This window comes from Typopeltis vanoorti, chromosome 2 (genome assembly GCF_054136105.1).
Source record: "Typopeltis vanoorti isolate ZY-2024b chromosome 2, IOZ_Tvanoo_1.0, whole genome shotgun sequence".
Taxonomy (NCBI): Eukaryota; Metazoa; Arthropoda; class Arachnida; order Uropygi; family Thelyphonidae; genus Typopeltis; species Typopeltis vanoorti.
In genome coordinates, this window is record NC_143550.1 from 71,578,827 (window position 1) to 71,594,948 (window position 16,122).

The window sequence follows — 16,122 nt, forward strand, 5'->3', positions numbered from 1 at the left end:
TTTGTGCTGTAAATTATTCCATTAAAGAGCAACATGAATGGCTCTTAACTTTAGTGCAAACCCAAATGACCTGAAAGAGGAGAGTGAAATTCTTGCAGAATGTTTCAAAAGAGGACAGTAACCATACAGATCCATATGAATGAATCCTAGATCTGATTTTAAGAGATGGGCCCCCAAAATCATTAAATTTATTGATTACATATTTACATATATTTAAAACATTTACAAGGCGATCCAATTCATTTCTAAATATACAGACTATCAAGTTGTGTTCATTTCAGACATAAAATTAAGCAATATGGTAAAATACAAATAACTTGTAATAAATATATAAATTTTAGAGTACCATAACAGAGTTCATAAGTTTAACTTTCAAGCTATGTGTGAAACTGCATATACAGAAATTTTAGTTAGATATCTATTCAAGAATTAAAGAGCATTACAGAGATAGTCAAGTACCCACCTCATAAAATTTTCCCAATTTTAGAGTACCATCACTGACGAGACCTCAATAAAGGTCAAAACCGGTATGGGCAGTGGCCCTTGCCTTAATGCATAGCATTACACATATCCGCAAGGAGATGTGCTTTGCATTATGGGAGATACTGAGATAGGAGTGATGAGATCTTTCTCCACCTTTGCAACGAGTTGCCTGGTGTTGCACTACCTTACCCCAGTCCTGAAGATACTTTCAGGCGCAAACTTTGTTTGCTCACACTTGGATAAAGGATTAAACTAAACTTATTATAGTCTAACCAAGTGAAAAATAAACTCTGAACATCTTTCTCTGAATCTGGAGTAATTTAATAATAAGGTTGCACACCCTTTGGCAACTCCTATAGGTTAGGATGACCTCTCATTGCTTCTGCCTTTGTATCTCCACTACTAGGCCTAGCTCCCACTGACGAGACCTCAATAAAGGTCAAATCCGGTATGGGTAGTGGCCCTTGCCTTAATGCATAGCATTACACATATCCGCAAGGAGATGTGCTTTGCAATATGGGAGATACTGAGATAGGAGTGATGAGAGCTTTCTCCACCTTTGCAACGATTTACCTGGTGTTGCACTACCTTACCCCAATCCTGACAATACTTTCAGGCGCAAACTTTGTTTGCTCACACTTGGATAAAGGATTAAACTAAACTTATTATACCATAACCGAGTTCATAAGTTTAACTTCCAACCTGTGAAACTGCATATATAGAAATTTAAGTTAGATATCTGCTCAAGAATTAAAGAGCATTACAGAGATAGTCAAGTTCCACTTCCTACCCACCTCGTAATGTCTGAGTGCATGCACAAAGAAAAAAAAGAGGGAAGCTAAACAAAATAAACATAGCAACTGAGATATCACTATATGAAGTCACAAAAAATGAAATGGCACAGACAACTAGAGCATGTTAGAATAATCGTGTTACCATGTTTGCAATTGAACTGGGGGTTACGATGCTCTGAATATACAACCATAAAAAAAAAGAGAAAGAGAATAATGCACCAATATAAAAGACTGTGTTATTATTATTAACGTCAGACTTCTATGGATTTAAAAAACTCGTTGTGGGTGCCCACTATCACACAGACACATAGCTCACCAAACATGATGACTTAAATTTGTTCATATTTCTACACACTCACCAGAGATGCTCAGGCAATGAATTCTACTCACTAACCTATCCCATGAAAAAATCTGCTCCTCACTCTGATGTTTACACCCCCCCCAAAAAAAAAAACTTTCCAGGAAAGTCTGTTTTTCTCTCCCTGTCCTCTCTTCAACATTAATCCAGTAATGATGTCTCACTAACTCATATGTCTCATATCCTTCCTTCTCTTATCAATGAAGCGCTACAAATTGCATTCCTTCAATTTTCCTTTATAACCAACATTCTAGAGCCCAGAAACCACTTCAATCAATCATCTCTGGACCCTTTCCAATATATCCTAATCCTCTTGAAAGCATGGCCAAATGTGCAGAGTAATCCAAATGCAGCTTGATCAAGGCCATATACAAGGAAACCATAACTTCTTTACTTCCATTTGATAATGTCCTCTGCATCAATGCCATAATCTATTGTGAAATCCTAAATTTTAGAAATGTGTCCCTAAAATGTTATGTTCTTGTTCACCTTTAACCTCAAATAAGGAATCTGAGAGTGATGGTGAAAAAACAATTGCATATTTCAATTTAAACTTCTCTTTCAGTATCTTTAATATATAAATTAACAACAAGGTTACCCAACAGATCTCTTGTGAATACCTAGCACACCATTAACGGATATAATACTCTTCTGGAATACTACTTTCCTCCATACAGAATTTGCTGATACTTAATAGGCAGCCAGTTTTAAATCCCATCTGCTTCAGTTTAATTACCAACTTGTTTTGCAGTAATTAACCAAAACCTCTGAAAAATCTAAATATACTAACACATATGCATCTCTTTCTCATGGAAAGGCTTAGACGTTGGTTATACATTCTTATTAAATAGCTTAAGGAAATTACAACGTACAATAGAATATACATTAAAATAAATTTTAATACACTTCCAATATTTCGGCAACGTCATGTTGCCATTATCACAAGAACTTAAATAGACACGTGCACGCAAGCACAACACACAGTAAATGAGGAACGAAGCAGGACGCTATTCTTTCTCCTAAAAATCCTGATAGTGCCCCCCCCAGCGGGCAATGTTGGTATTCTTGGCCGATTGGGCTGAAGCTGAAGGTCTTCTGATATAGGTTTCCCAAATTTGGGGCAGTCTCATGCAACCAAATTTGTTTAGGTTTGGATTGTTTCTTAGGGCTGAGGCTGATTCCATAAATTAAACCCACCCATACAGGCAGATACATTCACCAACAATCCCCCACCCCTCTCACAACAATATGGAGTCATTAAGACACTACACAATAGGGCTAAACGTATCTGTTCAAATGACAATGCCCTAACCACAGAACTAAAACACATTCTCAACACTTTCTTAGCCAATGGCTACCCCACCCAAAAAAAAAAATCCAAAACATATTGAAACCAATAAACCACAACCCCCCTCCCCCCTTCGCACCTCGGAAAAAATTGCAAAAATCCTAAAAAAATGACTTAACTTCTTGTTACAGACCTTATAAATAATTGGCATCCCTTATCTGCTCCACTAAAGACCAACCTCCCCCCCCCCACCACCAGACCTACCTGGTGTATACCAAGTCCCTTGCAGCTGTAAGCTGTCCTACTTTGGCCAAACAGGCAGGACAGCTAATATCAGAATTTCAGAACACAAGGACTACATCCGGTTTCACCAAATAGCCACTCTATTCTTGAAGACCATGCGCTGGATTCCTGCCATAGAATACGGTGGAAGAAAGCCACGATAATACACCGTAGTAAATTCAAATACAAAAGGCTATTCTTGGAATCAGCCTCAGCCCTAAGAAACAAGCCAAACCTCAACAAGTTTGGTTGCATGAGACTGCCCCAAATTTGGGAAACCTACATCAGAAGACCTTCAGCCCAATCGGCCAAGAATACCAACATTGTCCACTAAGGGGCACCATCAGGACTTTTAGGAGAAAGAATAGCTTCCTGCTTCATTCCTCATTTACTGTGTGTTGTGCTTGCATGCACGTGTCTTGTATTTAAGTTCCTGTGATAATGGCAACATGACGTTGCTGAAATATTGGAAGTGTATTAAAATTTATTTTAATGTATATTCTATTGTACGTTGTAATTTCCTTAAGCTATTTAGTAAGAATATATGCATCTCCCTTGTCCAATGCATCTGTTACCTAGTTGTAATATGTAAATATATTGTTAAAACAGGATCAGAGCTCATATCTCGTGCTTATTCACCACTAGTTACTCCTCCTCCGTTACCTCTTTACTGAAAAAAAAAAAAAAAAAAAAAAATCCAGAAAGTGCTTTCTGGGATTTTGAGAAGAAATCAGCTTGAATGGTTAGTTTCTTCTCATACTGTACTTTTTGTTATTTGTACTATCCACATCACCCCTTTTTTCCCTGCTCTCTTGTACTCCTCTTACAACTGATTATTACCATTCAGTTGTTCCATGATGCCTTTTCTTCTTATTATTATTTACCCTCCTGACTTTTGGAATACATTCAGACACTGCTGCTGCAAAACACTTTCTAACTAGTGTCCAAGTAGAACTGACCTCCTTTCCACCCAAAATTTATTTCTTGCTGTGGCCTCCAAGTTGTTTCCAGAGCTTTCTATAATCACCAATCATGTAGTTTCACATATATCCTTTCCTTATAGAGGCCCTCATATGCTGGACAACGCTGTGGTGGTTACCCCATGTTCACCCTCACTAAATGAAGAGAGATTTAATATCTTATGTACAATAACATCCAATGATGAAATAATAAAATCCTAGAATATGATCATATCATGTCCTTCATTAAACACTGTAAGGTAGTTGTCTCTCAAATACTTGAAAAAAACTATTTTCTTTGAACCAGATGCCATTTCTTCATTATAATCTATATTATTTATAATTAAATTCACCCACAGTGATCACTCTTTCCTTATTTGCTAAGCCAATTTACCAATACATTTCTTAGTCACTGTCATCCATATATCCAACTTGCCATCCATATATCCAGATGTGCAGGGTAGCTGACCCTTTCCTACTTCCATTCGCTATGGTTATTCTTCTTGCAAAAAGATAAAATTCTTTTGATTTTTCTTTATTCTATTTAGCTAACTTCTTTTCATATTTTGATTTTGCCTTTCTCTTCATGGCTATCACTTTCCTCACCTATCCATTACACTGTTCTTGAATCTTCATCACTCATCTCGTGATACTAGGTCCACAAGACTTCCTTTTTATGCTGCTCTTACTTTACAGTGTCATTCATCTATTTGAATCTAATGTGATTTATTTTTGAGCAATCAAATACGTTCTTCAGACATCCCTTTGACTAATCCTCAAATCCACTGTTGTTTCTGCTACCATATATTTCTCATGCCAAGGTGCTGCTTCAAGCTGTCTTCTCAGTTTACTATAATCATCTACTTTATAGTTCCATATATGTTCCTCTCTTAGTCAAAAGACTAATATACATTGTCACCTCGGAAATCAAACTAGATGATGACGTTCACCAACTGGAAGAATAACAGTCGCCTAATTTATAGATAGATTCTAACACACCATTACTAGATGCAATTAATGTTCTCATACTACCAGTCTCTTCCATTACATGTTGCTTAAGGTATAGTTATCACCTTAAGAATTCTGTAAATTCTCTTTCCTTGTCTTGCATGCTTTTTTTCTTCTTCTCCTCCTCCTCCCTCCAGTCCATATCCCCATAGTTGAAATTACCTATAATGATAGTCTTCCTTATGCTATTATTATTATTATTACATGACACCTCCAAAGAGTCCAAAGACTCATTGAGGGAGGGCATCTACTCTACAACTCTCAGTCTCCACCACTCAATCTACCAACTACACCAACAATATCATCCACACCAATGCCATCTACTGCTCACCACCACTAGTATTTTCACAGACACACAAATATTCATGCCCATGGCGGAATTCGAGCCCACAGCCTTTTGGATGAAAAGTGAATACGTTAACCACTCGGCCAACTACGCTGGCATCCAAAAGATTTATTTGTCTATGCTGTTTATATAGATGGCTGGAACTTTCTTCTATCCTTTTTGAAAATGTAATATCCTTTATATTCTATCTCTGTAGAGTGTCCCCTCTATAAAATATGTGTTCATTAATCCCTACAATTTTTGCCATGTGTGAGACTTCTAATACTTTTAGCATTAGTATACATGATTTACAATATTCCTTTGGAGCCACTGTTAACCTAGGATCTTTTGATGACCACAATGCATATCTGAAACATGAGATATTACATTCAATAATCTTTGATCATTCCCATTCTTACATATTCTCACCTCAGAGATGTCTGTATGCCTACTAATCTGCCTACATTTTAATGATTCTAGTCTGCCTCATTTTACATCAGTTCTCTCTCTCCCTCTCTTGCTTCTTCCTCCATCTCCTCATCACCGATGAACATTTTCTTCAGACACCAAATTCATTCACACGTAGGTCACTCATATATATAACACCTACTGTCCTTCAAACATATCTATAAACAGTACAATCCATTCCGTCCATACAATCTATACATTGACTCATTTTTAATATTTTTATATAAATTATGTTAATACTATGTTTTTTATAATTCCCACCCATGTAAGGTTGTAAGCATTTAGTACATTAGTACTGTGGGTAGACTGAGGATTTTTTATATTTTTTAATTTTTTAATTTGTTACATAAGCCAAAAACTTTTTCAAGCCACTTCAGGTCTCCATTAAGCAGGGCAGTGGTCTCACACCATGTGATGAAGTTCATCTCCCACCTAAGGACAATTCTAAACATCTGTCCATGGCAGGATTTGAATGTGCAGCCTGTTAGTTGGAAAGAGGATAAGCTAATCACTTGACTAACCATGTTAGCAATGATGCGACAGTTCTCTACATCACACTCTGATAAAGACCAAAAAGAATCCTTCCAACAGTAAAACAAACAAATGTTAGATGTCCTACACAGCAGATGCAAAAACTAGAATTAGAAAAATTAACTATGTCAAAGGTGAGGAAACTATGACTATCTTATTATTTTGATAATGATTTTGATTTGCTAAGATGTTGGTATCTGGGGGAGTGCTCTAAAATATAGCAAATTCATTTAGGACATAGCTGAGCAATATATGCTATATATATTAATTAAAGCAATATATATTAATGATAGGAATTATGTTAAAGTAATTTTTTTTGCATACAAAAATGCATACGAATTAGAAGAAATAAATATTATTAATATACCTGACAGAAGGCATCACTGTTATGTTTTTCTGTCTCAGGGATATGACAACGATAAAGTGGCAAAAGAAACTCTGGATCATGATCATTAATGTCTGTCACAGAAATTACTACTCGGGTTGAAGAGGACAAAGGTGGTACAGAACCATCACTCACAGTTACCTAGAAATAAGTCAGTAAAAAAAAAAAATAAATAAATAAGTGATATAAAATATACATTAACTCGATAGCTAAACTATTTAAGACTAAGGTCAGTGAGAGAGTAGGATGTTTCATCGTAAACAGAAAAGGAAACTAAAAATGAAAAAACATGATTATTTTGGCAGGACTCAGAGCTCAAGAGTGTTAGTTCTAATAAAAGCATCATAGGGCTTATAATATTGTTTATTCAGGAGAGAGAGAGAGATCATGTTGTCTTGACCTGAGAAACTGCCAGATACAGAAAATTTTTACTTAAAAAGTGTATATACAAAGAGGAGGGGATTATGATAAGCTGAGAAGGTATCTTTGAACAGTGCCATGATATAAGATTCTAGAAGAGAAAGATGTTAGCAGTGCAAGGGGGATGCCAAGCAGAATTTGAAGAAAGTAGCATCAGACTATACACAGGTTCAGGAATCAAAACAAATAGGAGTTAGATGGATGAGAGCATTAAGAAGGAGCTGTGGAAAAAGAAAACATTGTATGGAGTAGAGAAAGGTAATTAGCAAACTTATGAGCAGTAGAAAACATAGATAAGAAGGGTAAACAGTATGGTAATAACTGAGTTACTGAGTACATACTTCGCACGGGGTTAACTATCCAGGTGGAGATACTGAAGTGCCAGATGCGATATTGTCTGACATGAAAATAGAAGCAGAGAATTGGAAGTGATTTGGTTATGATATGGGATTAGATAGAATATTGGCATATATTACAAAAATATGCAACTAGCTGCTCCTCTGACTATGCTATTTAATTTGTTTCAGTTCTGGTTGGTTGGTTGGTTGGTTGATTGATTTATGGTTTATTGGCACAGGGAAGCAAAGATCATACTGCACCAAATTAAAGGTTAAAGCAGTACACAAGGTATTAATAATAGTCATAAAGAGATAAATTAGTAAATAATATATACAAAAAAGTATTAATTAAAAATTAACAATGCAATATAAATAAAATTTATAATCAAATGCGATTGTATAAATTAGTTCTTTTTAAAAAGTTTGATAATAAGATTTTTTTAATAAGATCTTCCATTCCATTCATGTGCTGTCTCCTATCTAGGAGGTTGACTACCATGATGTTACTCATGGTTAACTATGGGCATAACGACATGTGGTGAGAACCCTATCTCTTTCACATATTGCCATAAGTATTCATGACTGTAATAGCGTGTGTTCACAGGGCCGGTTTGCTTGTTCTGAGGGATGAAAAACCCGAGTTTCAGGGTTAAAAAAAACTCTCTACCTCCGTATGAGACCGGCTAACTCACCTTTAGTCGAAAGAAATTCCTCACGTCATCGACTGGAATCGAACCCAGGTCTTTCCGACCAATGGGCTTCGTCTATACTGACTGAACTACAGAGGTTCCTGATAAGATCTACCTGAGTATATAATGCTTGGTCAGCAAAGTAAAAATTTCATTCCTCTCTCTTGTGTGAAGTGCTGGTGGATGCATGTTGCATTGTTTTTTGTACACAGGTGGGTCATCAGTCCTCAGTAAACAAGAATGCATAAGATGACCATGACCCATGCAGAGCCTAGCAAGGGCAACTTCCCCTCTCTTCTGTTTCTATATTGACTATACTGCCAATGCTTAATTTCAGGTTTAATTTTGTGCAATTTGTTTGTTAGTGCTTTCTGCCATGATGAGTGCCATTAAGTAATTAGCTTTGATCTTACAAATAAACTGTCTGTCATCTGCATATGAGACTGCTAAACAGTACGTTGAAAATGTATGAGCTAATCTAGCAGCTACATCTGCAGTCTTATTTCCCATAATTCTGATATGGCTGGAAATCCAGCACAAATGAACATCAAAATTAAGGATCTTCATTTTGTACAACAGTTGTAAAACCTTCCAAAGCACTGGATGTGGAGATCGTAGACAGGAGAGAACACGGCCTCTATAAGTTACACACTTTTGGTAGCAGTTGTCTTTTATGTGCACAAGTGCAAGCTGAATGGCATGAAATTTTGTGTATAATTACAGCAATCAAGTGGAATCTCTCAGTTCTGGTAAGGTGCCAAGAAAGAGTGGAAAGAAGGCTAAACAATTCCACAGCATAATTGAAGCCCCAAGACAGAAGTAGCAAATAACAGACCAATCAGTAGCTCAGGAGAGGTGTTCCAGGTATTGAAGAAACTGATAAAATGCAGAATTCGGGAATGGGTGAACAGGAATATAATATGTTATGGTAGGGCAAGCATGGGTTGCTACCACCATAGCCAAACACCTAAGAAATTATTCATATATAATTTATATCAATAATTTCTAGTTATCAAAAAAATTGATTTGCATGTATGCAGATTTCATTTGCATGCATTTTCAGTATTTTTTTTTATTCCCTGGAAACTGGTAAAAAGTGACAATAGTTTTTTTTATTTATTTATTATTATTATTTTTAATTTGATGTCAAAATTTATGATGGATGGATGACAATTTTCATACATGAAAATGGAGCAAACCTAACTTTGAAACTATATTTGGATTCACATGGTTCCGAAGTCAGACATTAATTAATTAAGACTTAGAATGCAAACATATAGAAATATTTTAGGAAAATCTGGAGAAAAGCACAAAGTTAATAATAATGGATTTCTGTTCAGGACATGGATTAGTTATCTAACACCATGTTCCAACATAAAAATGTGCACAAATTCACATGGAGGAAAGAAATAAGAAAAGTTATGTTATTGACTATGCTATAGTTGATTAGATGTTTTCCCACTAGTTTAGGACACAAGAGTATACAGAGGACTTGAAATAGGAAGAGATTACTACCTTGTTTTGAGCAGGATAAACTTGAATTTCATATTGAAAAGAAGAGTGTGAGAAATTTTTAAAACAAATAAAAGTTGAGCAGCTTTCAGAGGTGAACTGTAGACTCAAATGCACAAACATCATTGACGAAAAAAATGAGAGTGTGAAAATAAGAACCAAACCTTGAAGATTCAATGGCAAACCCTGACAAAAACATTGACTGATTCAGCCAGAAAGGCATGTGGTGAGGTAATCTGGAAAGATAGAAAAATCAACTCTATGGTAGATTCAGGAAGTTAAAGAGGCAGTCAACTAAAAGAAGAAAGCATATGGAAAGTTCTTGGCAAGTAAGTCAGCTTGCGCTTTTAGAGAATTATTATTATTACGGGTATCTCCATGGAGTCAGTAGCCTCATCGTGGGAGAACCAAACTATCAAAACAATATCTATCATATCTCTTCTTGAATTCATTTACAGACGAAGAACTCACAACTGAGTCAGGTAATGCATTCCACTCATTCACCACCCTCTAAGTGAAAAACCTCGTTCTCACACCATGGTTAACCACACTTTTCCTTAATTTCCAGGGATGACCTCTTGTTCTTCCATCACTATCACACAGCTGAAATATTTCTCCTGCATCAATCTTATAAAAACCTTTTAGTAACCTATCAACCAACCTCTGCAATCCACAAGCTCTCAATCTATCAATGTAAGGAGCATTTTTTACATCACTCACCAACTTAGTCACTCTCCTCTGAACCCTTCCAACAACCTTCTCATCTCCAAGGAATCAATCATCAATAATATGTTATCAGTAATGTCCTTGCAATCAGGGTAACAGGCTCCAAGTTCGAGACTGTTGCCCTGATTTCCAAAATATACCTAGGGCTAAAAAATTCCATTTACTCTCTTTAGAAAATAAAAATGAATTAGAAGATTTACTTATTAGTTTATATAAAAAGTGACAACTGAGCTGTACAAAGGAATATGATATATCTCAATATTACAGGACTTTGTAGTGGTATATGACAAATGCCACATATAAGATGGAAAGCACATAAAAATAAAAGTGGCAAGACTGCTGATAAGTAGTGTTTGTGTACAGGGTTCAAGGGAATGAAGAAGAACAAGCCTTATACTGATTTGATGTTTTAAGGATACTTGTGACATAAAGACTGAATAATATATGCACGTAAATATAAGAAAAATATTTAATCAACCAAACACCTCTAAGAGAATACAGAGAAAAATGTAAGAAAGTGAAACACTGTGTAAAACCAGCTAAACAAAAGTCATGGGAAGACTTTGGTAAGAACATAGAAAATAAATATCAGCAAAATATTCTGGAGGCTATTGAAAAAGCTTAAAAATGGAGGAAGAAATACTCTAAAAGGAATCAGAATGATAAAGGTGACATGAAAACTGAAGATAAAGATTATATATGTTTGGAGTAATCACACTGCTATATGAAAAGCAGTGTCAGCACAGTGGCAGAAAACAGGAATGTAGTCAGGAATACATATTCATACTTGAAGTAAAAAAAAAAAATCATCAAAAACCTGAAATGTGGAAAGGCAGCTAGAGTAGATGAAATTTGACAGAAATGCTCAAATAATGAGGTATAAACGTTTTACAGTGACTGCATTGCGTAATTCAGAAAGCCTGGTCAGAGAATCAAATTCCAGATGACTGGAGCAGAGCTCTCATAGCATCCATCTATAAAATGAGAAATACCTCACTAAATGTGAGAATTATAGAGGTATTTCCCTACCGAGTGTTCCTGGTAAGATTTATGCAAGTACACTTGGAAAAACAGCTAAGAACAATCGTGGTGGAAAGGAAGCCTGTCAAGGAACAAGCTGGATTCTGGTCAAATGATGGAAATAGCAAGAGGGTGATAGACTTCGTTATCTGCCTAAATACAAGCATATTCACCTCTGTACAGGTGCTCAATAATTTTAAATTTAGTACAGATCATAGAATGGTGAGAGGAATGATATCATTATCAAAAGAGAAAAACAGGATCAAGTGTATCAAACCAAATAAGCTAAATATTAATGCAACAGACCAAACACAAAACGAAAAATACAAAGAAAATTTGACAAAAGTGATTGCTTCTAAAAATCTGACACAGTCAAAAGCTGATGTTCAAGATCTTTGCAACTCTATTGAAACTATTATTAAGTCTTCAATTAAATCTATAAATAACTCTACTGGCAGAAAGATATCTCAAAGAAACTAAGATACTAATAGATGAAAAAGAATTACTACAGAAAAACAGATTACATTCATCGAGAGATAAGATTAAACTTGCAGAATTTGTCAAAGAGAAATCTGAAATAATTTGAGAAAATTCAATACAAGTGAAATATCCAAGGCAACAGAAATTAGAACCTCACTAAACATAGCTAAAAATGGCCTTTCTGAAGGCAAAAATGGATTCCTTATCTTTTAGATAAAAATGAAATCATAACAAACAATAGAAAAGAAATTCAAGGCATCACCAATGATTTTTACAAAGATCTTTATGCAAGCCATATAATTGGATCAAACTCAACAAGCAATAGGCATGTGGAAAATGTCAATGTTCCACCAATAACAGAAATAGAAATCAAAACTGCTATCAATGAAATGAAACACAATAAGTGTCCAGGACTAGATGAAGTGCCTGTAGTGCTTTTCAAATATGGGTTGGACATCTTATTACCACTATTACTTAAAACAGTACAATAGAATCCTAATGAATGAGATTTCCGCTGATCAATGGGATCAGGGGAATGGCTGAAATCAGAAATAATTTTTCTTCACACAAGAAGCATAAAATCAGATATAAACAACTACAGGACTATTATTATTACTATTACAAGAATAATCCTCAGAAGAATTTGTAACCATCTGAATTCTGAACAACCATATGAACAAACAGGTTTCAGGAAAAAAATTTCTACAATAGACCATCTACAAAAGTTAATCAAATAGTAGAAAAATATTTAGTATACAATAAACCTTTACACATGGTCTTCATTGACTCTATAGCAAAGCATTTTATTCCATAGAACATTACCCTCATTTCTGTGCTTCAAAAGAAATGGGAATCAATAAAACTATATCCGGCTACTTCAACCATTTATGAAAATAGTGAGACATCTATCAGGCTAGAGGGAAGTGGTGGCTTCTTTAGGATGGAGAGAAGCATCAACCAAGGTGACCCCATTGCTCCCAAACCTTTTATAGCAGCCCTTGAATCCATTTTCAGGGACCTGGATTGGAATGATTATGGTATTAATATTCAGGGGATGATGTTAAATAATCTATGTTTTGCAGATGATGTTGCTCTGTTTGCTGAAGATGGCTCTCAACTTAATCTGATGATCAATGAATTAAGCATAAAAAGCAAAGAAATAGGTCTAACAATAAACTATCAAAAATAAAAATAATAACAAACCATGAACACATTCCCATTGATGTTGAAAATACTACAGAATATGTAGAGAACTAAAAATACTTAGGACAAATGATCTCTATGTCAAACTGTTTTGACCTTGAAATCCAGTGCAGAATTGACAGTGCTTGGGATGGAGCATTGGATGAAAGAGGACCTCACATTTGTCTAAAAGAAAATTATTAGATAAGATTGTCCTGCCAACTTTGAGTTATAATTTGCAGATTTGGGCACTAACTACTACACAGACAAAAAAGCTCCAAGCTTGCCAAAGAGTAATGGAGAGGAATTTAATCAGAGTATCCATACTAGATAGAATAAGAAAGTAGTACTTAAGAGACCTAACAAAAATAAGATTCCATTTGGAGAGCTAGGAAATCAAAATTGGATTGCACAGGCCACTTGGCAAGATATCAAGATAATAGTGGTCAAAGAGAGCAAGAGAGTGGCTGCTGAGAGAAAGAATCAGAAAACCTGGAAGACAAAGAAAACGATGAAATGGAGAGATGACATCGAAAAACGGCTTGGTATTGCATGGACAAGAGTGGCACAGAATAGAAGAGAATGGGAGAGGCCTTTGCCCTGCAGTGGGACATGTAGGCTAACAACAAACAACAACTTGGAAAAACAGCTAAGAACAATTGTGGAATGGAAGTTCGGTGAAGAACAAGCTGGATTCAGGCCAAATAGAGGTTGTCGGGATAAAGTTTTCACTTTAAGACAAATAATTGAGAATCTTGGGAAGGTGACGTGACAAAAGGAAAGCTCTTCAAAACACTACATTTATATGGTTTAAATGAGACATTATATCAAGCAATACATAGCTATATTTGAGTTGTAAATCAGCAATTAAAATTAAAGGAGGTACAGCAAGATGGTTATATGTTACATAAAGATAACGTGCATCTTTGTGTGACAAAGATGGACGCTATCTCTACTGTTATTCATTATCTATATGAATCATGTTATGAAGGAAAGTGGTATTAAATCTAATATTAAAATTTGCAATTAAATCTCATCTCTTTACTTCTATATAAATCCAGCAAGTCTGCAAAATTCGTTGACTAAATTGAATAACTATTGTAATAAATTTGGTATGAAAATGAGCAATAAAAAAGACAAATGCAATGAAAACAGGCAGAAAAATTGAAAACCTCAACTATATCCTGAATGGTGAACCTATAGAACAAGTAAAACATTTCAGCTACTTAGGTACAATTTTTAGTGAAGATGGCAAATTAAATATGGAAATAGATAACAGAATTAGTAAACCTGGTATGGTAGGAAGAAAACAGTGTTCAAACCAATTTTAACTTATGGATCTGAGAGCTGGGTTAAAAATAAAACATTTGATCAAAGACTGGAGACCTATGATGTGAGGGTTCTGAGAAAGATAAGTGGAGTAAACAGATGGCATGAATGGCAGTATCACATTAAAAATGAGGATATAAGGAAAGAACTTGCGATTGTTAGCATTCAAGAAGAGTAGTGAAGTTGTTGTGGCCTTACAAGAAGACTTGAATAAATTGAATGATTGGGCACAGAAATGGGGATGTGAGTTCAATGTTGCAAAATGTAAGGTTTTAAAATTTGGAAAACAAAGATGGGATGCAGAATTTAAGCTTGGTGAGTATATATTGTTGGAGGTGGAGGAAATAAGAGATCTGGGGGTGATAGTGGATAAGGATCTGAAATTTAGGGGACACATAGCCCAAATTATGAAGGCAACACAAAGGCTTCTGGGAATGATGCGGAGGGCACTGACGTGTAGAAGTAGGGAGATTCTTGTTCCATTGTATAAGGCTTTCATTAGGCCACACACATGGACTGTTGTGCCCAGATTTGGTCATCTGGTTTTCAGAAGGATGAAGAGATGTTGGAAAGGGTCCAAAGGCGACTGACTAAGATAGTTTCTGACCTCTGGAATGTCGAGGATGAGGAAGGATTGAGAAGATGTAACTTGCAGAGTCTGGCGGACAGGAAGAAGAGGGAAGATATGATAGAGACCTACAAGTTGGTAAGGGGTTGTTATAAGATCAATGCTGGAGAAGTTCTACAGAAAATAGTGGGAGATTTGGGGAAGAACCAGAAGTCATTCCTGGAAACTGTATAAAGAGGGTGTGAGTAGGGGAGTGAGATGCAGGCTTTTTTTGTGCAGAGTTATAAATTATTGGAATGCCTTATCTGAGAGTGTGGTTTCTGCAAGGAGTTTGAGTGTGTTTAAGACACGGTATGATGAACTGTGAGTGTGATAAAAGGGCCTCCCAGATGAGTCTTTGACTCCATGAAGTCTTGAGGTAATAATAATAATAAGAAGAAGAATAAGAATGTGTTAGTAGAGCTAATATCAGATGTTTTGGCAACCTAAATAGAATGGGAGAGGAAAGATTAGAAACAAGTGTTCTTTGCCAGTTTGGCAGGAAAAAGACCCAGAGGAAGACCAAGATGTAGATGGACTGATACAGTAAAAAGTGTGCTTTAAAAGACAGAAGTGCAAGATCTGATAATGTTGCAGTTAATTTTGAGGAAAATTGTTCATCAGAAATTAGCAATGGTGTAACATTTTCATGTAGTACTATCATAACTATCCTGTATCTTCCCTGGTGGTACATATTAGGAATTTATTATGATGATGGTGACTTAGCATAATAATTTGAAACTGACCAAAATTTTATTAGTCAGTTCAAATTCAAAAATTAAAGTGACTTTTCAAAATTAACAAAAGTAAGGTAAAAAAATAAATTTATCATCTGTTTTGAAAACTGGATTAACTAAACTTTCTACAATATACTTATAATTTCATTAAGAAATCTTGAGATAACATAAAAACAAAGCACATTTAAAAATGAAAAAAAA

At 35.4% G+C, this 16,122-nt stretch overlaps 1 protein-coding gene across 1 annotated transcript in view; it reads right to left on the minus strand.

Annotated features, from left to right (window-relative positions):
- The window catches only part of kug (FAT atypical cadherin kugelei), a 599,114-nt gene that overhangs the window by 448,703 nt on the left and 134,289 nt on the right, over nt 1-16,122 (minus strand). Inside the window, exon 4 of the mRNA XM_090401756.1 lies at nt 6,864-7,022. Coding sequence (XP_090257882.1) covers nt 6,864-7,022 — 159 coding nt within the window. The remainder of the gene's footprint in view (nt 1-6,863; nt 7,023-16,122) is intronic.